The sequence below is a fragment of the Anopheles stephensi genome, chromosome 2 (genome assembly GCF_013141755.1).
Source record: "Anopheles stephensi strain Indian chromosome 2, UCI_ANSTEP_V1.0, whole genome shotgun sequence".
NCBI lineage: Eukaryota > Metazoa > Arthropoda > Insecta > Diptera > Culicidae > Anopheles > Anopheles stephensi.
Window position 1 is genome coordinate 57,090,535 of NC_050202.1, and position 26,149 is coordinate 57,116,683.

At 44.6% G+C, this 26,149-nt stretch overlaps 2 protein-coding genes across 14 annotated transcripts in view; both read right to left on the reverse strand.

Annotated features, from left to right (window-relative positions):
- The window catches only part of LOC118502987 (calcium uptake protein 3, mitochondrial), a 46,464-nt gene extending 42,697 nt beyond the window's left edge, over positions 1-3,767 (reverse strand). For 6 of the 9 annotated variants that reach the window (XM_036035788.1, XM_036035786.1, XM_036035787.1 and 3 more), the window contains exon 1: positions 3,524-3,766. In XM_036035788.1, coding sequence (XP_035891681.1) covers positions 3,524-3,736 — 213 coding nt within the window. In that variant the 5' untranslated portion in view covers positions 3,737-3,766. Of the gene's footprint in view, positions 1-2,842; positions 2,876-3,523 lie in introns of those variants that run through there. The other 3 variants (XM_036035781.1, XM_036035783.1, XM_036035784.1) reach the window with 3 other exon arrangements.
- A 4,273-nt stretch (positions 3,768-8,040) lies between these two features.
- LOC118502983 overlaps positions 8,041-26,149 on the reverse strand; it is a 50,798-nt gene continuing 32,689 nt past the window's right edge. Inside the window, exons 4-6 of one of the 5 annotated variants that reach the window (XR_004905102.1) lie at positions 12,781-14,059; positions 11,375-11,705; positions 11,118-11,246 (exon numbers count right to left, since the gene is read on the reverse strand). Coding sequence is in view for 2 of the 5 variants with exons in the window: in XM_036035766.1 (XP_035891659.1) it covers positions 11,086-11,246; positions 12,781-14,059 (1,440 nt within the window). In the remaining 3 variants the exon portion in view is untranslated. Of the gene's footprint in view, positions 11,706-12,780; positions 14,060-26,149 lie in introns of all 5 variants that reach the window. The other 4 variants (XR_004905103.1, XR_004905104.1, XM_036035766.1 and 1 more) reach the window with 4 other exon arrangements.

The window sequence follows — 26,149 nt, forward strand, 5'->3', positions numbered from 1 at the left end:
GCTAACCACGATCGTCTGCTTGGAGGATGCATTATAAATGAGGAACACCCACCAGGTACAAGTAATCAAGAATGTACACTCGAAATAGCTTTCGATCTAGAAAGCAATCTTGAACAAGTTGAATCACAAACTGCCATCACAAACTGCTTGATTTCAATATGTACCCAACTGTAAACCGGTGGACGATGACCAAAGTCCATCGCACTCAACACGCCTTCGCCTCTACCGCTAATGAATGGCTGTCGCAGAAAATAAACTTTTCTATCATTCAATCATAATTGCCTACCTGCGGAATTGTAAATCAGGCGCTGGGCCTGACCATTCTGTGGAATGTTCGAATAAAACCCTGGGCACTACACCATATCAACTTCTTGATGGACGCTGGAAGGTAAACTTATTTTATAGCTCACAAACCACAGAGAAAAGGAGCGTAGGGCCGAGGGGTTTTTTGATACGATTTCGTTATGCCACGATAAAACTCGATAAACTAGTTTCAACTTGCTTGGTTTTATGATGCGAAATAAATATTGCTTCAAAGTTTGTGAAATGCCGCTTCTATTTGCAAGGCTTTCAGGCATTCTGAAGCATGTGATTCACTAACGGTGAGTTAAAATACAGCCTGGAAATTACAACTGAATCATTTGTGGTGTCATAGGGAAACGGGAAGTTCCATTTATGATCGAACCATGTACTAAATGCGAAATTTCGCGACAAACTGAAAAACTTATTGATATTCTGTCGGGGCACTATTGAACTATGGAATTATAAAGACTGATGGAAAACCCCAGTTACCTCAGCACATCCTGCTAGAAGTAGGTACGCGTCATGAATTTAATGGAGGTAATCATTAACACTAGAGTTAATTGTCACCTTTGAAGAGCATAGTAGAATATCATTTAACCAGATATTATAATGAAATATTATTGGACATAGAGGAGCATATTTGATTAAATTGCAGAGGTTAGTAAATAACCTCAGACAAGACCCTCACCAAAACCAGAAGCTCCGCCGTACGGTGTCACTTCGACAGATGAGAAATCGTGACAATTAGTCACAGCTCCAGTCAGCCGCAATTGACACAGCGTTGTTGTCGCTGTTAGCCACTTACTTATTTTCCCGTTTTCGTCCCTTTTTTTCCCCGGCGACAACACACTCAGTTACGGCTTGGGATATCCTGAATACCAGTCACAGTGGTGCGTGTGACACTCTTTGTGGGGTTACTGTTGTGATTGCGTTGATCGCAACTATCAGCGATCGTTGAAAGAGGGATCGATCACCGAACGCTTAGCGGGTAGCAGGTTATTCTTGCCATTGGCGCGTAACGACGAAGAACAGAGCTCTTGCGCGATGGGTTCCTGTAGTGCGTGTAAAAGAAGGAAACTAAAGGTAGGGGGTACAATGGAAACTGTGAGAAAAGTAACATGATTGATCCTCGGCTGTCAGCCGGTTTAATTAGTTGGATTAAGCGGTTTACAAGTGGGGTTCAGCTTTGAGAGCAGCAAAGCGAGAGGAAGCGGTCTTGTCAGAAATTTGTCACTCTCGTTCTCGGTTTCCGTTCACGCGCGTTTGTTGCAGTGTCGTGTTGCGGAAACAGCAGCTCAAACTCTGTTTCTTCGGCGAGCAACCGGTTGTCCTTACGCTATCAGCTCAACTTCAACAAGGGGTTCTTATTTTGAATGGTTGGCCCAAGTTCGTTTCTCTCAATGCTAAACGTTTCAAAGGATTCTCTGCGTCTCTAGGTAGGAGACGAGTTTCGCCCAAGGGAATGAATAAATATGTCGCTTTTTTCAAACTGTTTGAGAGAGTCTACACGATATGAACGTCATTTCGTAACGACGTTACGAGCCGATTTTAAAACACCTGTCCAGTCCTGTTTGCTGATGAGATCTTGAACATTGCAGAAGCAACTAAGGAGGTTTATCATGGCAGTGGATACTGTTATACGGGACAGCTCTAAATGAAAATAAGATCTTGTCAATAGATTTGGTGGAATAAACCAAATGCCGTGGACTGCTGTGTAGACATCGATAAATGAGTCAAGCGTGCCGATAAGAATCAACATTGCCAAGAAACTGGTACAAAGATGATATCTAGAGCAAAATTAACGGCACAATCATGTGGGTATTTGCATAATGTCGGTATGCAACTACTTTAGAAAGACTCGCATTACTCACAAAGACCTATGTACGGTCTTATCATTTAATATTATTTTTTTAATTTAAATCAATCAGGAGCTTGCAATTGTTTCGTTGCTTCTTAGCTCAAATAGAATTGCTTTCATTTGGGAGTGATTGTAGTTGTTGTTGCAAATTTTCATCTTATTTTTTTATGTGAAATTTCAAGAATACGTAAGATACTTTCGCAGGCTTTTTTTTAAATAATACCTCTAGTTTGTCTAACTTACACTAGCATCATACAAGGCAGGTTCACTGACTGATAAAGAGGAGCCGGTTAGCTGGCGTCTATACTTATCATGGACTATCTTATCTCACGACTTTATTTTTTTCTAAAACATACATTTAGGGTAGGGTGTTTATATATATCTAGAGGGGGGTTTAGACTTTTTTTGCAAACACTAGGTACAAAGGTGTCTTCATTATTGACAGGAGGAATTAGCGAATCACACTTTCCGTGCGAAACACAGTTGCGGTTATGGGGTGCCATAGGCCAAAAGATAAGAGAATATACGCAGTATAAATAAACCGATTGAAATTTGCAAACAAAAACAGTTTGCCTATCTCATCTGTTAATGCTATGCGCTAAATTGAATGTCTCGATGCAGGAATTTCCGGCACGAAATTTAACAAAATTCGCACAAATAAAAGTGACACCCATAACTTACGTAATGAAAATAATGCATAGGTCGATGGCCGATTCGTCAGGTGCATTCCTAGTACTTTACATTCATAACCCAAACAAAATTGACCCTGACCTACATTAACACGCTGTAAACAGATGGTTTTAGTACAATTCCAACTGAGAGCCTGCTGTGCTAAAACTTCTCTCTCACTGCAGCACTCACGGCTGCTCGCTGCTCACCATTCGATACTTCACGCACACACACAAGCACTCCCAGCACGTCTTCTTCACTCGCATACAGCTGTGTGTGAAACACCGTGGTAGAGAAAAAACCAAACACAAAATACCAAAAATAGACTGAACGGTATCGAAAATTTTCAACCGGTAGCCGTACCAAATGCCACATATTGCACTATTCGCTAATGGGAGGATTCAATTGCTCGTTCTCGAAACACATTCTTCTGGAAAGGAATATTCACACACATACACGACCTTTCCCACCATGATTCACCAGCAGGAAGGATGTCATAAACTTGTTCAACTGTGAACGGCACCATATCTTTTGCACCAACAAACACACTACACGAACAGCAGCACTATTTTCACACTACATTCACGCACCGAGCCACGGGATGGGTTAACGTTTCCGAACGGGCTGATAAGAAACGATTCCGGAACAACATTGAACTTGACCAGGGGCGTACACGCATTCCGGCAGACTTACCTTTCGCAGCTGGAGCGCGTAGACCTTGGGCCGATTTCGATAGGTTGCTGCGGTGAACGCGAGCAGTCCACCACTCACCAAACAGATGTACCGCACGGTCGGGTGTTGGTACCATTTGCGGGCACTGGAACTATTACCGAAATTACGCGATAACACCGAGAAAAATGGATTCGATTTCGAGCAACGCACTATTCTGTTTGTGTACATCGCCATTTTTCTTCCTGTGTGTGTGTGTTTTTTTCTATATTGCGAAAAGTCATCGGGCGGCTGTGCAATTTGTTTACCTTTTTTTCTAGCTGTGTGGCTGTCAAACGTGAGAGGCGCGTTTATACTTGCGGATCACTACTTCGCGGAGCAGTTTGAATCGAACGGTGAAAACGGGCCTTCGGAGTGTTTTCTTTTTAAACTTTTTTCTCTGCTGAAATTGTGAAGAAATTTCGTTTCGTTTCGTGTGAAAAACTAATTAAGAAGCAATTACTAAAATACCTAAAACAAGAAGTAGTTGTACTGTTTACCAAAGCGACTTTAAAAATGGAGGAAAATATAGTTGAAGGACATTAGTGAAAAGTGCACGCAGCTTTCAAGTTTCTTTTAGAAAAATAATAACCCAAGTCGGTTGGAGCATCCCAGCCCTTCTTCCGAACGCGTAAAAGGGTTACTTCAATCAAAGTAAATAAATTATTCACCGATAACCCCATTGCCCGGCCCTCCAACGAAGTGTGATGGCACAGTAGCACCACCATAATACACTTCCGCTACCACTGATTGGTGTAGTCGAAGTCGAACCGCTTGCAAAGAGTATTCCTCAACATGCGCCAAAGCAATCGCACCACGCTTACAAAGTAACACTTTCTACCGGTTACAAAACCAGCTCGTTCCAGATGCCCGCCAGCTACGGCAAGTGCGTTCGAATGAAAAATGATCACCATTTGCGTGCGATTGACTTTATCAAAATTCAATAAATTAATTTCTCCCGCATTCCTTCCCGCGAGGAATGCTTCGTTAAAATTGGAGCACACACTTTCGGAGCTTCGACGCGTTAGGATTAAACCAGTATAGCTTATCCTAGACTGGTACCGGCGATGGTCAAAACACTGGACTGGTACTGCTTCATTGGGACACTTTCGCAGCTTGGACCGTTTGCTCGCCATGGTGGCGACGTAATTAGTATTAATTGCCTGACGTTGTATCGGTTTATCATAATCGGCATAGGTAATTAACTATTACTTAGCTTATCGCGTTAGGAGCGAGTTTTACAACTCTCGTCATCAGGATCTATCACAGGAAAGTTGTTCGTTCATGAAGTCGGAATGGTTCGCACACGGGTCGCGGGTACTGGTTGCACCGCGATCTTGGCGATTTGTAGGTTTATCTTTAAAGATGCAAATTCATCCACTGATCGCCTGGTAATAAATTATCTCACTCTGCAGCTGCATGACACTCGAGCCTAGAGTCGTCGTAGAATTTCTATTAGAGCGGAAGAACCTAGCATAGATGCTGTTCATGGTTCCAGTCAGAAATGAAGCTAAAGTTCAAGTTTGCCAAGATACCAATCGGCAGTAGAACAAACAATCATCCACAACCTTATGATTTACGATTCATTCCAATGCGATCGGGGGGAACTATTGGCGATCGCGAAAGTTAACGATCGGTGGAACATGGAACTACATGTTCTATGATTATCGAACGCCCTGCAAAACGGTACAGCATGAGACGATAAATCTGTCATCGATTTAGAACGCACCGGAATCGCACGCTAAATGCTGTACGCTGGAAACGTAAAACAAATAGTAAAGAAAAGATAAAATAGAGAAAAGAAAGCATGAACATGATTTCGCGATCGCACTAATTGATTGCTGAAAGATAAATTATTTCGCACCTTGGGGCACCGCGCCGAACAAAACACATTCATTTTAATCTTGTCTAGGAATTGGGTTCGCGTGAAAAAAAACATGACAAATTGAACGATTTTCTCTCCAGGATTCGATAGATCACTTGTTCGGCTGGTTAGGTTTTTTTCTCTAGTAAGTGGAATCATTAAGGAAAAGGTCATTGAATTGATTTAAAATTTGCAATATAAATTTTAGTTTGGAAATCATTTCTATGTATTATAAAAAAAATCTATTCGTTTGCCTTTTCTTGATGAATTCCTAGCTTTAGCTCCTATAGTAACATCAAGGCTATATTAAGCATACAAAGAACTGATGCCTAGCTGTTGGGTTAATTAATTAAATTGAAGCAAAACAATAAACAAACCATTTAAAATAACCTTCCTTATCAGTTCGGTGTCGCAGCTTGATGGCGCATATAGCCGTCAACCGTCAACAATCCACAATCGATCGTGTCCAAAAGCATGCCGACATATGCACGGGTACTGTTTGCCGTAATCTTTAGAACATAAATCTGCCCGTAATCTGAAAGAGTTGGTGGTGCACAACACAACGGCTATCAGTTTAGATGGTAATTTAATTGAATGCCGGCCGCAAACCTATTTATGGCAATAACGCATCCGCATCCGCATAATGGGGGGTTGTGATATCAGAATTTGTACTGCCGAGGGTGACTCTCGCATGGATTAGTCACTCGAGCAAAAGGGGCTGATAAATGTATAGTATTAAACAAGACGAAGAATCTCCAACCGAATATCCCGAACCGGCATTTCGATTATGCTCTCCCCCCCCCCCCCCTCCATCAAGATTCCCTAGTTCCTGGTTGGTTTCCCCCTTCTCGAGTGTGTGTGCGATTGGGTAGGTGCCATGTGCTTTTTTTGCAACACGCTGATAACATCCACAGGCGCACGCGCTCTCTGCGCCATTCGTAGACCCTTGCCTACCCTTGCGCGTAGCGGGCGTCCGTTTCTATGCCACTAGCTGAGCTGTGTGTGGGTGTGTGAGTACGTCTGAAGGTAAGCCACCATCGTTCAGTCAGTAGGTTACGCGGACGTCACGCAAGTTGCCGAGGAACAACGACGACGACGCGAAGCCGACGTCTGCATCGAACGCGTGATAATCAGTAAACGTCATAGTGGCGCAAACTTCTAACCGGTCTCCTTTTCTCCTACACGGATTTTCTTCCCACTGTTTGTTAAGCTATCTATGTAACTAGCATTAGAAACTGCAAAGTAGGCGTCGGTATACTTTTTTTTAGTATACTGATCGCTCCCGCAAAAATCGTAGTACTAATTGTACTAACTTTTTTTTTATAATGTCTAAAACTAGTTGAGCAAACTTCAAATCACTCACCTCTTATAGAGCAATGCTCTCACAATCCTGCTTCTCTCCCTAAGCTATTAAAAATGGCGAAAATCTGGCACGGATGCTGTGTGCGTTACGTCGATTGATTGTTGCGGCTAGTGTTGTTTGTGCCGCCGTGACGACTTACCGACCTGTTCTTCCTTTTCTTCGCTACACCTAACGCCAACGGGCGCCGATGCGTTTGATGGTAAACAGTGATATTTTTCTCAACCCTTGCGAAAAGCGGGCTGCTGTTTGGCGAGAATTGATTACTCCGGTAGTGTTTCGCGATCTCTTGACCGTCACTTGCCAGACCCCACCGGTGTTGTGGAGTAGTGTGTGTGTGTGTGTGTGATATTCGCACGTTTGTATGTGCGCGGTCTGTATAGTACCGGTTGGCAGGCGAGTGGTGCCTACGTGCCAAACGGCAGCTCCGCCATGGATTCCTCGGCTGTTTCCACGCGTAGCGCGTTTGCCGTTTTTTTTCCTTAGCTTGGTTGCGAATCGAAAGCTTGCAGAAATGGTGGACAAAAACATGCCGCATCGTCAGCGAAAAAAAAAAGTTATGTGAGTGAGAAAGCGGGCACACACGTGATGATGTACGGGCAGCTATCATCGCCGGAACACGTTTTTGGAAGGTACGTAGAAAATCCCTCGTGACGTCATAAGTATCTGGTTTTTACTGATTGGGTAAACAGCTTTTTCGAATATTTGAATTCCCAATGCGGTTGGGTACGATCGTGACAGCCGGAAGTATGATCAATAATATTCTTAAGTAGATCGTACCCTACAGTTCACTACCTTGGAATAGATTTTTTGCATTTATTTAAAGTTGCACACACGAAACATGTTGGTGTATAATAAATTGCCTATCTAGAGTTTTGATTCGCAAGGCTACTGCATGTCCATTTGAGTAAAGTCAGTAACGTAAGGGTAGCTTAATCTTACCCAAGGTCCAGTAACGTTGCCTCATGGTACGCCTTTTTATTGGGAGCAATACGTTTCCAAGCGTCGGTAACAGAAAGGGCAAATTTTTGCGATAATTTATCAATCGTTAAGTCATGCCGACTTGCAGCAGTGCTTTGATTTTGAATGTGACAGCCAATGGGCAGTTTGATAGCCGGTTTGCTATGGTAACAATTTTGTAATGACAAATGAAACCACGTGCAATTCAAAGCCTACTTAGAGCATTGGACTCTAAAAGCTTGTTTGAAGTCATCTTACCTGTAGTATCTCATCAAAAATTCCGCTAAAATAAATATTTAAAAAGCACACATTTTTCGGTTTGTTTTCTACTAGATTTCGTATATTTTGTAGCAGTATTATTCGTTCCACTTTAACATTGTGTTTGCATATTTTACAATATCAGCGTAGTTTAGACTGTTACAGCTTACGGTTTAATTTGTTTCGCGTTCTGCCGGCTTCCCTTAGACATAGACAATTAGTGTTGGTTTACATGCCCATTTTGTTTGCTTGCAGTACACGGTTTACAAGCACTAGATTAAGCGGTTTTATCATTTTCTTTACTTTCCTTCTTACTTTTTACGGTTTACCATATTCGTTGCATTTGTTGCAAATTTGTTTTTGTTTTGTTTTCTTGTTTTTGTTTTTTTCACTTCCTTTAGTTCTACTATTTACAAATACACAATGTACGTTTGCAGTTGCTGAGAATCTTTTGCGGGTTACTTTTACTTGGTTGTAGTACTTTTTCCATTCATTTTTTATCTTCATGCTCTTCCTTTTCTTTTTGCTGATGGAAAAGTGATGTTAATAAATTTACTTGATTCTAGCACACATGTTTTTGTAAAATCTCTGTCTTTTAAGTCAAAGCTAATGCATGGCTGCTCCGCGTCGATCAGGTTGATTCCCTACAGTGCGTGTGTGTGCATATTTGTGATGTTATAAAAGAACGATCTATGATTTTGCGTATGTAGCTCAATGCGCTTCATTTATCAATTTTCGCGTCAAGCATTTCGATAGAGTTTTGAATGTTATTGGTCTGGAGATATTAAATTCAAAAAAAATAAAGAAGCAAGCAAGTAGTCGACTGTTTCCTCTAAGAGCTATGGCTTGCGCGACGCGAACGCTTCTCACGTTCCCTTTCCCTTTACAATATTATATGGCACTCAGTTCTTCGATACTGTTAGGCATTGACTTTTCGATAAGCAGCATGAAAACGGTTCTGACTTTCATCACAAAACCAGCGTGATGCAAACGCAACCAAAATGTGCGTGTTCTTTGATTCTGTTGCCTATTACCTCCACTACCTACTACGTGATCGTTAGCAATGATGAGGCTTTTTCAGTTATTACTTTTCGAGAGACGTCAGTTGGTGTAAATTTTGAACAAAACTCACAGTAAATTGATTAAAAATAAAGCACAATCACCAGATCGTTCTGATTACCTCACATGGGGGTTTGGGTTTAGCATAACTAAATAAGTTATTAATGACTAGAAGAATTTATAGTAATGCATTTAAAAAAGAAAAATACGATTTCGCAAGCGCACAGGAACGATGCAGGCCAGAGAATAAGCAATGTTCGCAACCGAAACTCCGTACCAACATCGGCTTGTTCATGTTACTGTGTCTCCATTGGCAGTTGTTGTTGGGAGCAATTAGGTTTGGCCTCTGTTTTTACAATAAATAATATGATCGATCGCTATGAAGTGAGTCCATATGCTCGAGCGACATTCCAAACGTGACTATTAACCATTTGGGAATCGGAAGTTTTTGTATGATTATCTTACAGCGATAAAGGCTTCCAGGATTGAACTGTTTTGCTGGGGTATTATTGTCTATCATTCAGCTGTGTCAGAACGAGGATCGTTAAATCTTACCACTAGAGCTCCAACTAAGACTGTTTGCGCACTATTTGGTATTACTTGTGTGTAGTATTGTTTCTAGTCGTTCGATTTCGGGTGCAATGGATTTACAGCGTAGAATCGAACGATCGACTCGGCGAAATCCGAGGACCACACCACGTGGCGCGCTCCCTCCCTCTCTCTCTCTCATTGTCGTTGGCGTTAAAATCGTTCGATCAGTATGGGGTGAACCTGTCAACCTTTACAAGGTGTCTACACACACACACATCGCGTTGTCGTCCTACCGCAGCCTTAAGTGTCTAGTAAGTGTTGTTCGAATTCTGAACTCCTGAGTTAGATCTCGTAAAAGATGCGGCTTTTGTTGAGTATTTTTTTTCGGCTACGGCTACAGTTATTCGGAAATAGGTCCGGAAGCTTAAACATGCCAACTCTACATGCCAACGCTTATAATGGGGAAAGCCATATGGAGGAACGGATTTCTCTGTGTAGGTACCATCTAGAGTCAGATCCATTACGGTTACGGTGTTCTGCTGTACGAACTGAAATTCTACAATGTGTTGCTGCCACACAGCCTGTAGTTTCTATGTACACAGTATCTGTCCTGTTACAGACAAAAATAAAGCACAGATTCTAAAAAGAGCGGTTGCCTGATTGCTTCACCTTTACAACAAAGACATAAATAAAGGGGACACCGATGCAGTTTAAACCTAGCGTATTCCGATGACTGGTGGACCATTTTGCAATACTTTTACCTCACCTTACCACTAACTATGTACAGACAGTACCGAGTAGCAGCGAAACGGAAACCTGCGGATACCAGAAAAAATGGCGTGTGTTTCTGCGGCAGGAACGGCAGACACCTATGCCTCCGTGGAGGACCAATCGTTAGGAGTATACGTTTAAATAGTAACCTACAGTAGTTATAGACGTCATGGAAGTATCTCCGAACCAGTAAAAGTTAGCAAGGATTCTGAGGATTGATCCGCTTGGTGTGTGATGAGAGTGGGCGATTTCGGCGGCGCAAACTTGACTCTGCAAGAGTTCAGTCTAAATATTAATGTTGCCATGGGTGTTAATGGGTTGCCTATTGGAGAAAGCTCTGCGCTGAGCGTTAAATATGTAACCAAAGACGGGGGTTTAAACATACACAGCAAAGCATAACGGCCGAAGCGTCTGCGACAATCGAAAGGAACAATGATTGGGACATTAAGGACGCTACCAGGTCAAACAATGTGTTGGAAAATAAAAATCAGTCTCTCCATCAGTTTATCAGTGGTTTGTCACGCGTGTCACGAATGAGATTTTTACTCCCGTAGTTTCACCGTCATCGTACTGCCAATTAGGGTTATCAATGCTTATCACCGGTGCATCCAGCGATTCTGCTCTTCACATCTCGGTGACAAACCATTTGCAGGGCTCCAAGAATAGGAGGGATTTGGCCATGTTTTCGTGACAGTTGGGCGTTAGCGACGGTGCATCAGGACGGGAGTTTGCCGAACTCTCCGATCATAGATAGAGCAAATGCGCAGTGGCACCGTACACAACGAGCGTGCTTAGGCTAAGGAAACTACAGCAGGATAACGCATGGTAGCGGCTGCGCTGCTCGGATACCGAGCTGGTGGGGAGCAATTCGTGCCAGGAGGAAGCAGTGGGAGAATGTCCTGGAACTGAAATAAACGGCGGAATAGAAGAAGAAGAAGAAGAACAGGAAGGTTCCGAATTAGGGCGTGACGCTCTTATCCCACGCACAAATGAACACACACACACACAGGTACGATTACGGTACAATACACACCTATGGATGATAATACAAGCACACACAAAACACAATGATGTTTCTGGTGATGCGACATGCGATCATGACCATGATTGATCTACACACAAAACAAAACATGCACAAAATTCACACACCCACATATCGACCACCTGGAAGAAGACTTGCTGGTGCAGCAATCGTCCAAGGTCCTGTTCGTTGGCATGCTACAGGTACGGTCCACCACGCCTCGTGCGATGCGGTTCGCCATGCTTGTGGTAGGCTAACGTGCAAGTTGGAGCAGATGCGCCATTACGACCCGAGCGGAGCATCGGTTTAGCACCTCGAAGGTAGTTTAGACATGCGGCTGTTGCTGAAATTCAAACACATTACTACAAACATGCATCAAACACACACACACACACACAAACGACAACGATCTACAGAAGAGCCTGACGGAATGTTAGCACCAAAGGTTGCGGTGAGAAGTCATGCTTACTGCAAGAATTAGACGGCTAAAGAAAACTGATCGACATGCTTCAAGACACGAACAACATGCAACGAGACACACTTTTAACATAATGTGCCTAGATAAAACTCACTTAACCAGCCAAACTTTGGAATTCGGAACTATCTTTCAAATCCCTTCAGGATCAGGAACTCATGCGTTTTTAGTGGTAAACTGTCAACGGTCATTGATGCGGATGGATGCGAAACATAGAGACACATGAAGATCTCGTTGTGTGAGAGAATTTTCTAACATCACTTGAAGTAATAGCTGGATGGATTTGGGTGGTAACGCAAGGCAAATGCTCAATATCTATGATCGCGAGACGGTAACGTGGAGTAGGAAACGAAACAGAAGAAGAAGAAAAACAAAAGGTTGCATCGCATTGGAGCCAGAAAGAGTAGGAAAAGTATAGCGTTTTAAAAAATCATCCCGTGAAAATGCTACGAAAATTGGAGTGAAAGAAGAGTGTCCTGTTAGTGTAGTGTTTGAGTTGTGTTACGATCGCGTCACGCATAACGCGTAACGCGTAACGCGTGCTACTAGCTTAGTAAGTTGACCGTCACGTTCTGTCAGTGCCGCATAGGGGACATGCATGCCGGTGGCCATTTCCATTCCTTTTTTGGATCAAAATCCAACGCTACAGATCACCGTTCCACATCCACATCCACGCCAGTTTCGTACAGCCAGCCCTGCCCCCTTCTGTTGGCTCGTTTGGTTTTTGGTTAATTTGGTCTAACAATCTAAATGTGTTTTCGCTTTACTTTGCTGTGTTGCAGCACTGATGTTGTTGTTTACTCCAAATGTCCAGATAGAAAATGTTACTAATAATGCCAAACACTACATTGTACGCCAAAATGGAAAGTACTTCAAAACTCCATATCATCTAAGTCTTCCTCCTCCACAAAGTTGATAGCATGACCAGCATGTGTAAGATTACCTTCGTCGAGCTCGTCCAGCTCGTCCACGAGCTCGCCGGAGGACGGGTGCAGCACGTCGTCCATCTCGAGCTCGGAGTCGTCGGACTGTTGCGAGGTATCCTGCAGATCGTTGCCGATCGTCGTCGGTTTGGTGGTGGGTCGGGGCGTTGCTAGTGGGAACGGTGTCGTGGGACGCACGGTGCGTGCGATCGTTAGCGAGGCCGGCTTGGGATGGCTCAACTTGCTGGTCACTATACTCGCACCGACAAGTTTGATCTTGGCCGAACCGTTCGGTTTGGTACCGTTCCGCTTACCGTTGGCCGGCTGTTGCTGCTGTTGCTGTTGGAGCTGCTGGTTAGGCTTTTTCGGCTTTCGCGTTGAACCAGCGGCGGAGCTTCCGCTTGGCGGTTGCGTTCCGTTCCGCGGACCGGATGGAAGCTTCTTGGTCGGTTTCGGCTTCCGGGTATTTGGTGTTGCTGTGAGTTGGGCGTACGGTTGACCCGGACGGTTAGGTCCACCGTTGCTAATACTTGCTATTAGACTATTTGCACTGCTGCTGCTGCTAATACTACTGCTGCTGGTGACGTTGTTGAGACTGGCTGACTGGTTGGTGCCTGCGCTACTGCTACCTACAGAACTATTGCTACTGCTAGGGCTGATACTGCCACTATCGCTACTAATACTACTACTGCCCCTCGGCTGTCCCTGGTGCGGGCCTGCCTTCTTCTTACCACTATTTGTACCACCTACTCCAGTGCCGGGCGCACCCGGTCGGAAGCAGTGCTCTCCCGGCACCTCATCCTCGCGACATTTCCGTCGCTTTTTCTTCTTCTTCTGTCGCAGCCCATCCTTCTCGTCTTTACCAGCAGCGTTCTGCTGACTGTTCTTCTTACCACCACCACCACCGCCACCTCCTCCAACCCCAGCAACACCTTTCGCAGACCCTGCCTGCGGACCGCAGACCGGTCGCGGGCGCATTTCCTTAGCCGTCAACTCTACCAACGGTTGTCCCGCCTCGCACAGCTGGTTCAGTCCGTGGCGAACGTGATCGGCACCGAACAGCCGCGAGATCAGCTGCTCCACTCGATCGTGGGCCACCGTTTGGGTGAGCGCCTTCGTGTAGGTGGCCAGCTTGCCGAGTGTCCGATTGACGGGGATCTGGATTTTGCGTGGCTGGCCCGTTTTGTTCAGCGCCAGATACAGCGTCCGGCGCGCGTTCGAGTGTTGCGTGGAGGAGTACGTGTTGTAGTGATGCTGCTCCATCTGCTCGTTGAAGATGCAATCGTCGGTGAATTCTTTCTGTAAGAGAGGTTGCGAGAGCGGAGAAGAAGGAAAAGGCGAAACTTTAATCAAGTGTCTGGCATAACGTCTTAATTTGGTGTAAAGTGCGGCGCCAGCCAGCCAGAATTTGCTACAATTTTGGTCCGTTTAGAGCAGTAATTACGTGTGTCGGAGAATTGCATCCGCTTTGTGGAGCCGCTCAAGATAATCGAGTTAACGCCATCGGCTTAATGTCTTAATATGGGCCACGCGAGTGCGAGTGGACAACTGTGTTGCAGCCAGTGGCTGTTCTTCCCCTGCAGTTGACACCAGTTTTAATCATTCGCATCATTTCGCGTGGACACGAATTAATTAGAATACAAAATTGCGTTTGAAGCAGTAGAACCGATGCACGAGTCAAAGACTTGGTCGGTTGGTCATGTGAACGAGTGTCGCCCGTTAAATGATATTCTTCCGGGATGTTTACTGTCGGTGAAATTCAATCTGCTGCCCGCTACGTCGGTCAAGTGACGATCGTGGACGAGTGTGTGGCAAGTGCATTTGTACCGGAGAAGGCTTGTTACGAACGTACGATTGCCGTCAGACGACACACGGCGACTTCCCTCTTGGTGTTCCGTGATAGCGACCTTCCAAGAATTCGATGCCCGAGGCTGCTGCCCACAGTACGCCACAGCTCAACGATTCTATTCTCATGCAACTGTGAGTGAGTGTGTTTAACTATCGCCGTGGGGTTTTTTTAGTTCTAACGCCCAAGACAGAAGCAACCCTTTGCACGAGAGACTCCAACACAAATGTGAAGGAAACCACAAAAAGTACAAATCATCCCAATGTCCCGTAGCGCACAGGTGTCGGAGGAAGGATCGATGTCTGGCATGTCCTTTAACACACACACACACAACCACTAAAGAGAACGAGAAGGCAGACGACGATCTGATAATGTTCTATCTATCCTATCCTGTCCCCGAGACTGTTGTAGGAAAAGGAATAGCGGCAATGCTCGAGACCGTCTAGAAAGCAATAAAATTTGAATGTTTATTGGACAGGTTGATAAAGGGGGTAAAGCAATCCGACCGATCGAAGTTAACGAGCCGATCAAAGGAAAGTATTATTAACAATCAATATTGGGACATCGATGTCGTTAACGCCACAGAAGGTCGTCACGGTGACTGGAAACGGATCGTCTCTGTCCTCTCGCTTGTTTTTATGTCCCTTCCTTCATCTTCCTATGTGTCCTGGCGAGAAAGGATCGAAGAAAGGCAACTAACAGTTTTTTCTTTGAGGATATCGTTAAAGGACCTTCGATGATATCAGCCTACGAGAATGAGGCTTGGTGTGAAAATAGCAGTTTGTTTTAACCCCTGAAATCATGATAAAATTGCTCACAAATTGCATGTAGGGCTATCGAGCCCTTGAGGTGGTCCATAAACATAAGAGGTATCTTAGATCGGGATCTGGATAATCGGCCAGTTAACTTGTTTTTCACACATTTGAGACATCTCAAGGATACTCTTTACAATTGAGTTGTTTGAATTGGAATATTGTTTCAATCTGGAAGTTGTTCGATCGTCTCCACAGACTAGTTAACTGAGATCCAGATAAAACATATAAACTAATAAAACGACCATCAATCATTACACAGTAAACTGTGGCCGAGAAAACGTCTTCGTGGCAGGTCCACCAGAGGTCATCGTCACCCCGGTTCAAACGAGCAGCGTAGTGCAACCTGGTGGTCTCGTCGCAAGTCTCGGCCCCGCCTTTTCACTTTCGACGGAAGCTGCTACCGTTGCGTCCGTCGACGGCACTAGGCAAACAAGCGACCGTTTCGCGAGGCAATTAGCTTGTCCATACATCATTGTACACCTTTGCAGATCCGTCATTCGCTCGTAGCACCCGGTAGCAGTCACTTGCGACGACTTTTATTGCTTAATTTAATTGCATTTGTTTTGTAGGGCTCAGTCTTGCAGACGCCGTACGCTGGCACGATGCAAGCGCAATTACGGACTACAAATTGGTTATTCACTCTGTTGGTGCTTGGTCCATATTTGAGGAGCACACTTGCACAGTGGCATAGTCTAGAATGCATTCTGCAGAATGTGTTGTGATTGATGATCACAGTTGTCGGTATGGGCAAGGACTGTGATGCGAGCCATGTGTGTCTGGGCAGGATTCAATCAGGCGTAAAATGATCGAGCGGGAGAGAGACATACTAACGAGCGGCAGTCCAGAAGACGGACCGGACCCGATGGGAGATTGTCCGATTGACAGATGATATCGGGACAGTCGCATGCTTCTCGCGCTCGCTCTCCAGTTGTGACCACCCAGTCTGGGCGAGCTGACCACAGTAAAGGATAGGAGCGTTAAAGCTTGCCACCGTGTTCCACCCGTGATGAAGCCATTCATAACCGACCGTTCATAGGGCTAATACCGACCGGCCTGCAGTGGGCAGAACTCTGCTCGGTAGCAACGCTTCTGCGGCTAACCTTTTCGGAAAGCATAATGAAGACATAGGCATGAAGTGGCCAGAACCAGTTGCGATGGGAATAAATTACACTCATTTATGCTTATTTATTGCGATGCTTCTTCTCGCTACTAACTGACCTAACTGCTTTGCGGCTTTTCCAACGTTCTAGCTAGCAAAGCCCAGAGGCATGGAAGCAAGGGCCCAGGGAAATAGTTTGTTTTGCATTCGGCGCAATGCAATTGATGCATCCATGGGAAGGGTCTTAAGCTCCGGTTGGTGTGATGACGAGTCCCAGTTGGATGGGAGCCGGTACCATTACACTATTTTATTACTATGATGCAAACTATTATCTGTCGATCGAGCAGTTATGACAGGCGGTCAACTAGATACCGGGAAGCGGAAAGTAGCTTCATAAATAATCCAATGATGCCGGGGTCTATCTTATTGCTTTGATCTGATTTTGAGCGTTGCAATGTATGTTGTTCTCGGGATACTCCTTTTCAATTCCTCAAAAGCAAGTTAGCTAAATTTTATTCATCGACCTTTTCTTTTGCTCTACCCAATTCTTCGAGAGCCAGCTGGCCACACAAAGCAATCAGGTCAGCCCGATAAAAGATTGCTTCCTCGCACCTTTCTCCGGCGAGCAGCAGCCAGGCGAAAAAAGTGCGACATCCGTTAAATTTTTTAATGAAAGCTATTTTTCCCCCCGAAGTTCAGCCATCGAATAAATCACATTCGTAACAGGGAAGATGCATCGAAACCTTGGTGTTTCGTGGTTTTTGCCCTTTTCTTTTGTGGAACCAACAACGGAAGACAGATCGCTAGCGTCTGATTAAGATAGCGCGACCCTGTTTTGTTTTTTGTTCGCCATTTTAAAAGACTTTTTAAAAAGTCTTTGTTTCCCCACTTTCTTCCCTGTTTTATTTGAATATTGCTTTCTTGCTTTCCGAAAGAAAGTAATCAATGAGCTTAAAGTTGATCATCATTGGAGTGATTTTTTTCGAGTTCAGTTCCTCCATGCTTTCGAAGGCGCTTCTTAAATATTACAAACAGTCAAGGACAGCAAAACGTTGTGTTACCCCCAAAAACAAAAGCCCTACCATCACCACCCTAACGAGCGAACGCAGATACGATCGTGGTGGTTTCTATCAAAAGCTGGTGACTGATTTCGGGATTTTTTTTCAATCGCTCGCAATGGAAACTTGATAACTTTGTAGGGTCGATGCAATCGATTCGAGTTCCCTCAAGTCCATCTAGCTCTGGTGCCAGCTTATCAACTGCAGTGTGTGTGTGCGTGAAGCTGACCAATCAATTAGGCACGCTTATGCAACGGTGTTATGCTGAGGGAAGATATCGCATAGCTTGATGCTGGCCAGGCTGGGCGCAACAATCATCACATAAGAGGATTTTGGGCCCCCCATCCGAACAGGGCCATCGGATTGCATCGAGTGAAAGTGAATGAGATCAGAAAAGTGTAAGTTTGTTGTTAGGATGGGTACGATTAGGGGGGAAATGTTTAAAAATTTTGTGTGTTTTAATCCGTTATGAATGCGTTAGTAAGCCGCATGAGATATTTGGAAGAAAATTAAATTTAAATAGTAGAGGAGACTGTAATCGTTTGGATAAGGAGTCTGGTGGTTTTGAGAGGAATAATTTTTCCATAGGATTTGACTATTTTGTGATGTCATTTGGTGTTAGTATTACGGTTTGAATCGATAATGTAGCTTCTTTTCTTATTGGTTGACGCTCTCTAAACCTTCCACATCACCAATATCCTCCCATAAGTTGACGGGACTTGGATATTTGTTAAGGGACTTCATACATAACTTCATCCAATTTTAAACAGGATACCAAATCTTATTTTACTATAAAAAATATTAGTCAAATATCGATTATTTTACCGTCACACTAAATCTGCTCCAATAGCAATGTGATCTTAGCCTCGTCTATTCTTAACATCCTGAGCCCAGATTTGAATAACAAATTTCGTTAACGGTTAGCGAAACTTAGCGCGCGACCAACGAAACTGAACCATGTAAATGGCCCCGGTGAAATGGTTTTACGGTGTCTTTTGCATGTCTGCCAACCCTGGATAGCAAAACTGATAGAAAACTGGTCAAACGGCTAGCAAAACCGACGGCTAGATGCTAATTTACGAGTGTCTGCCTTTGTTTATCATTGCTTACGGGAAACGACGGGCGATGTTTATTGGAGCTGGAGCAGGAGACCGAAACATAAAAATCAAACGTAAATAAAGGTGTCATCTCACCGTAGAGTTCTTTTGCTTAGAGTAGCTAACTAGCAGCACAGAAGTATCCGTTAAACTTGTCACGGATATTGGAGCAGGTGGTCCTTCTAGGAGGCTCTAGCCTAAAACACAAAACTAGTTCAAATTGGTTTATGCAGACGTAATGGACGTGTAAAAGATCTGCAAACTTCCTAATTGATGACCAACCATTAGTGAGGATTGGCGAAATACTAGCCCGTCTAGCTATAGGTTAAGCTTAGACTAGTTTGCGAAACAGATTCTCTTGCAAGAAACAGCAATTTATATTTGCTGTCATGCTCAGCTTAGGTTACTTACCACCGATACATTGTTGCAAACGAGGATGGATGTCCCACGGAGGAGTGTCTTTGCATAATCTCGCACGAATTTTGAATTGTCGGAAAATTTACCTTTCTTTCTTTTCTTTTTAATGAGGCAAATTAAAAATTGAGGACTTCGCCAACTCTTCAAGGAAATACTGAGACCTTTTTCTGAAGATGTTTCTACTGAAAAAATCTCGAGGAGACTCCACCTCTAGGGGTCCTACAACCAAGCGGAATTAGAACTATTTCGCACTTACTGCCGGTAACCAAGTGCAACGCAACCTGCCCAAAACGTGACATACCTGACGCATAACCGCGGGTAAATATGAAACCATTCGTACACGGTCAGTGCACTGGTCGATGAGTAAGTGGTGCTGAACGTTCGAAAGACATCGCAGACAGCTTTCTTTCCCCCTGGCCCTCTCTAATTCTGAGCTTGGGTTGAACGCGTTTGACAAAAAAGGGAACGCCGTGTCGATGGATTATTTTCGGTTGTACGACAAATCGATCCTAGGGATTTCGAGGTGTGTTGGACATTCATTGTGTAAGAAACCAGTTTAGGCATTAATGTTTGGAAAACAGTTTTCATGAATATAGAGACACAAATATTAATCCAATTCATGGAATGATACCCTTTCCAATTAAATTAACCAACCCTCTCGTGAGCAAACTTGTAATAAAATTGGCATTTTTTTTTTGGACCTCCGAAAAAATTCACTTTAAAGATACAGCTTCCCACATCTCCGTAAAAATCCTAACTTTTACAACGCGGACGTAAAAACTCACATTCCGCTAATGGCACCGGGAATCTTCTGCAGTCATCCGGACCAGCGAGGGTCAACGACCGCCGTGCGTAGAGATTGCGTATGCAAAACGTGGACTCAGGGTGCGTATGCGTGTGTCGCGGGTGTTTTTGTGCGTGTGACGCAGAGGTCTCCCTGTCCCAACCCCTTCCTCATCCCCGTTTTTCCTCGCATTTTCTTTTACGACCTATAATACCGGGCGGTTATTTGGCAGGCGGCAGCAGCAAACAACAGGGCCGGATGGAGATGCAAAGTGAAAACTCAAATCCATCGGCCGGTCATAAAGCTGCAAAGTGAAATCATAAATCCTTCCATGGCTTGTCGCGCCTCGCCTCACACGCACACTCGCGATTGGAAAGGTCAAGAATGTGAATGGGTCTCTTTGATAGCGAAGGTGAAGGTAGTAGCATACGTCATCTCGCTGTCCACAAAAATGTGATGAGAACTGATGGAAGAATGGAGTGCTTTTGAAAGAAGGACTTCGAGTTTTGTTGGAATGATCTTTTAGGGGAAATATTCATAAATAACCTAAACCCTTTTGAACAGGAAGAGATAACTTTGATAAGTCGGATGAACTTGTAATATTCGATAGAATATGTCTCCGGTAGCTCAGTGACACCAATAAACAAATCTACGTCTTCCTGTGTACTTCAGTGGGACATGTTTACTTGTTTACCTCACTTTGCAGAAGCAAATGACAGCTTGCTAAGGATGCACGCACTAAATTAGCGATCTGTAACATTCCACTATTACGAAACAATTCTACTACGATCCGTTTTACAGAAGATCGCCCATTTTGTTCATCCAAACGTCCCGATGGACAGTTTGTTTGGATTCAAATCCATTCAGCAAGGTTACGCCGTCCAACAGCCAGTTGGAGTAGGGAAGCAATGTTTGTTTATCTCATTCCACTGTCTTGTATATCTTGTCTTCGGACCTCTACATCTTGGCGCTTCTTCCGCTTCTTTCCGCTCGAACTACTCTCGGGGCTCATTAGCGCAATCAGTAGCGCCAATTTTATTGCACGCTGACCCAGGACAGGTCAGTAAGGAGGGCCGCACTTACACGCACCCTGAGTGTCATCCGATACTCGGGACAGGTCGGAAGGGCGGATGATCATCTCCTTCGGACGGGGTTTAAAAATACGCACAGAAGCCTCCCTCTCACAGTGTGTCTCGGGATGGGGTCGGTTCGGGAAAGAATTATGTGACAATGCGCGTGTCAATGGTTTGCGTACTTACAATCGGCTCACGACAGATGCAAGACAGCATTAAGCACACAGAATATAAGTGAAAATTAGTGGCAGAAGCCATGGGACAGATCAAATGTGATGTGGCCGAAAAAAAAGTGCAGAAAACGGAATGACAGGAATGGTTGCGTGGCGTAAATTCAAGTTCAATGTCTGGTGGGATCTAGACGGGGAGGAAAGCGCCGTGGGCAGACTGACTGTAACTGGGTTTGGTACTGGTCGCAAGGAACGTACGAGACGTTTGACCTCTTTGAAGAAATTCGAAAAAAAAATGTTAGTCAAACATTTTCCTCATTCTCTTTCAATGGTCCGAAACTCAACGCAAAAACGAGCATCCTCCCCACGGTCAAGTGATGCTTAACAGTATCGGCCGACATCGAAAAAAAAAAAGCTAAGAAAAACCCCCCGCACTACTTACGCAATGCACGCATGTTTATTTTGCGCGTGACTTAAAACTCGCGTTGCTCGCGCATTGACTCGCATTTTCCGCACCGACCGGATATCGGCTTGGGTAGGAATTGCGCGAAAAATGTCTGCTCACGCAGTGCGAGCAACAGCAGTACGTTGCGGTGGAAAATCGGGAAAAATTATCGAACTTGTTTGTGCGAATTTGTGCGAATCGCGCGTACCAGCATCTCGGGTGTACGTGGATATGCATTGTAATGCGTAACACCGGCCATTGACCTTTTGTTATTTTTGTGTACCAAAGGGTGTGGAATTTGGGGTAAGCAAACAGATCGGTTTGTATCCACTAAAGGATACAATCTTTTTTTGGGAGAAAGATTTAAAAAATACAAACATTTACTGAGCTATCGTACTTGTTTACACGATTTCCCTGTTTTTCTTCGTTATGATCAAAGCAAAAGCTACTGAGCGGTACAGGCTTAATTATGTGATCATAGATCCAAATTTGATCAAGTATAATTTCACCCATGGATTCACCAGTCTTCACTTCACCAGGCACTCGACTGTGACCGATATTGAGGACTTCTCCAGCCTGTCAAGACCTGATACCCTTATAAGTGAGTAAGCATCTGAGAAAAACCAATAAATTCCCTTTTAGATACTCCAAAGCCTCATCTCAATTATAGTCTCCTAATATCAATCTAACGTCTTATCTGATAGCTTAAATTCCTTCCAAACTTTCCAACAGTGTGATAACTATCTGCCTTTTATGTCCTGAATTAAGTCGTTATAATTTTTTGTTGTTCTTCCAACCAAACCAACCAAACCGAACCTCCAAAGTGACATTCCACTCCGGAGTGTATCAAACCGGTGGCATCTTTCATTCTTAGACAGCGCACGAACTGGAACGAATAAAATGTAAACAGTTTCAGAATCTTCGATATAATTTATGGCTTCTGGTGGCAAGCCAACGTTGCTTGCGATATTTCCCAGGGATCACAAGACGCGATCAGTACTAGCGAGCTAGAAGACTCGAACTATTTGTACTCCAGAAGAAGCAACAGCACGGCATGGGTTCCGAGCAGGACAACCGGGCTGTTAATTATGCTAGGCGTTCCATTTGGACGGTTTTCTCGATATATTATGATAGGTTTTTTTTTTATTTGTCATTCACTTGCATTCGGAATGGAAGAAGCATGGGCAGCGGAGACTTTACGGGAACCGGGACCTTGGCCCTCTGTCGACCCCGGACAAATCTTTATCAAATCATTTGCATCCCGCCCAAAAGTATGCGTTGGGCTGTTTTTCTCTTGAGGTTAACCGAGGCTAACCAAGTTTTGATGGGGTCGCGCAAAGGGGGTACAATGCAATAAAAGAGAAAGAAGACAAAAAATACCCCTAAGCCTGCAGAATGATTTATCGATTGTGGCTTCTCTGGAGGCAGGCGCTCGGCGTTGCGTTCTCGATTGTTGCACCACACCGAATCTCACAGCGATGGCGCCTGCCGGGGTTGTTTTGTTTGGGACACGTTACAAATGAAGATGGTATAAAATGAAATTGAATTTTAATGATGCCTTAAGTTCGTTGGTGACTTCTGATGTAACGCAGTCCCATTGCACGGATACGCAAAGCGTATCGAATCCGATTCCAGCAGAAGACCAACAAATGAAACGTCACTATTCGGGCGCTAAATTGGGTGATGATGTTAGGCTACGATTCGAATCGGCTGTTGGTGCAAAAATGAAAAATTGTCTTTTTGTTTTTGGGACACCCCTAACGAAGATGAAAGTAAAACGGGAGGAAAGTGAAGCATATAAAACAAAGCTAAAAATTCTTCTAACGACAGTGATCGTTCTGTTGAAGCTCCAGAAAAAAAACCACTCAACAGTAGATGTGTTAATGTGGTTCATAAGAGAACACCCAACCGAGAGTAGAAAAAAAAAACGGAACTCCAGAGAAACATGCAACTGAACAAAGTGAACAAGACAGAGGAGCTATAAATTAGAAAAGTTTGTCCCACCAAAAAAAAAAAAGACAAAATGCCGGAACTGAATGGAGAACCGCATTGTACTTGCGGCTTGCTGTACCACGATAATGCACCACTACCACACCCAAATACATGAAGCGCATCATTAAAACTGGATTAAAATAGGATTACACGTATTTAAAGCTAAATAAATCCATCACCACCGGGTGCATTTGCGATAGGAGGGATGCCACGGCTCTCGGTTACGCCACGAGAGTCAACAGAACGCGCGCACCGAAACAACAACCGACGACGACCCTAACGCCGAGGTCTCGAGACGAGGTGGTTGGTTGCGCCGGGTTGCCGAAGGGGCCAACAAAATTAACATATCAACTTTTCCACTTTTCCACCACATCATTTCCCGGTGTGCGTGTGTGAGGGTCACCGGCACTCGATCCCTTCCGAGTTTCAATTACGCGCGCCTTTCGGGTGAACTATGCGCCCGCTCGTTGCGGTTGGAACAGCCCAGCAACCCTCAATGTCAAACACATGTTGTGGATTGTTTAGATGTCCTGTTCCTTTAAGTACCGCTCTCGGTCGCTCGCTTGCCACTCCTTCCATTGTGGGATTAGTGGTTGTGAAGATATGCGCTGTGGATCTAAAGGCGCACCTTGTCACGCGAGAACCGTTTGGGTTTTGTTGTGAATTTTTTGACCAAAGAATAACAAACAAATCCGATCGGCCTATGGGCTGTGGGTTGATCGTGGTGAAGATCAACACATTTTTCTTCTCACTAGAATCGTTTCATAGTTGGGTTGGATGAGCACAGGGGAAAAATCGCTCCCGGAATAAGATGTGCCGATCAACAACAAACAAACAAAGCACGCTTCTGTAGAGGTTTTGTTGAAGAATCGCCCATGCGCTACACATTGTAGTGAGAGGAGTTAGTGCCGCTTCAAGAAAAGGTTTCAAAAACGCTTTACAGCACGATGGGGCGGTAGTATTTAAGAGGACTATAAAACTGCCCGACGGGGGAAAAATATAAGACAATCAAAAGTCGCCCTGTTCTTCGTCTAATTTATCAAAACACAACGCACTGATCGTCAACACACAGAGCAACATGATATCTGTCTCGAATGAGCTGAGTGCGTGTGGCACGTATCGTGTAGCAGATTTAGGACCCTTTCCTTTAGTCTGCTCAGCGAGTCGTGTGATAAATGATTGAGTGATTGCGGTGGACAGACATGTCGTTGCGTGAATCTTACATTTTGCCATGCCAAAACATAGTTAAGACATCAACCGGTCAGGCAGACAGAGCAGAGAGGCCATTCGATTGTTTCGAAATTAATTGGGCCTGTCGCCGAGTGTGTCCACCTTTGGGGATTTCCTTTGAGCGATTAGCCATCGCCAAGATTTACGCACTTCCCATCGCGCAGTCGTTGCGAGCGTCCTCTGAAGTTTCTCGTGGGCATTATAAATAATATAGGAAGTTCGGTTTGTGACAACGAGAGTGCGTTTCTAAATCTAGCTCGGGTAAGCTGTCAAACTCCTGCACAGGTCGAAACAAAGGCCTTATGGCGCGTCATCACTGCAACCAGCCACGTCTAGACGGTATCTGTCGTCGCTTCCAGGAACATAACGGAGCGGTGGTGCATCGTGTACCACCTTGTTTGGTGGACCACCGTTTCGCATGTGCCAGCCTGGCCGCTTCTCACCACTTAATTAAGCGAAGATTAATGTGCTTCTTCAGGATGGATCACACCAACCACACGAAAACTCGTCGTCCGAGAAATGTGCGCCCGAGGTCCGAAGATCTTTGGCATTTTGACGCCTCTAACCCCCTGGACAGCTCAGACCGACGGGCCGGGATCGATTTGATCAAACGGCATGATTAATTGATGCAGATTTGTGCAGGCGGCCACCACCATCCTCCCGGATGGTTGTCACTGGCCATTTGAGTTATTTTCCAACCTCCAGCCGCAGCTTGCCCGGACATGCATTTTCAAGTCCAAGTCCAAGTTGGACAGAGCACGTTCAATATCATGGACGGCTCTCAAGGCATCCGCAGTGACGGGAAACTCTTCCTAGCGGTGACAAATTCTTCTCGTGTCGCTTTCGGTAATCGTTTCGGAGCGTGCATCCGAAAATTAATTTTAGCAGCTGTCCAAAACTCAACACGCGCATCGCGTACCCAACCCAACTCACGAATCGTCCGTGCGAAGGCGTCAACACTCGATACGTTTTTATCTCAATCTTATGCTTAATTAAATCCGTGTTGGTTGTCGCGTTCGATTCCGATCGATTGACATGTCACGGCCGAGTGGGTTTGAGTGTCGTCCCATCAATCGTACCGGAGCGCATGTAAGGCTCACCGATCATGCTCTGATCGTGCTCTGAACTCCTTCGACGCAACGGTAGAATGCTCAATCAAACTTCCAACATCTAGCACAATGTATTGGAAGGGGGCCAAGGCAAGGAATGTTCGATTGGAAGCTAGGCGGAAGTCCTGATAAATGTAATGCTTTCTCTAATGAACGTAATGAACTTCATTTGGTTTGATTTCACATTAATTCTAGAGGTCTGATGAGGCCACAAACGAGGTCCGCACGTTCCAAAGAATTCTCGGCGGGAGAGA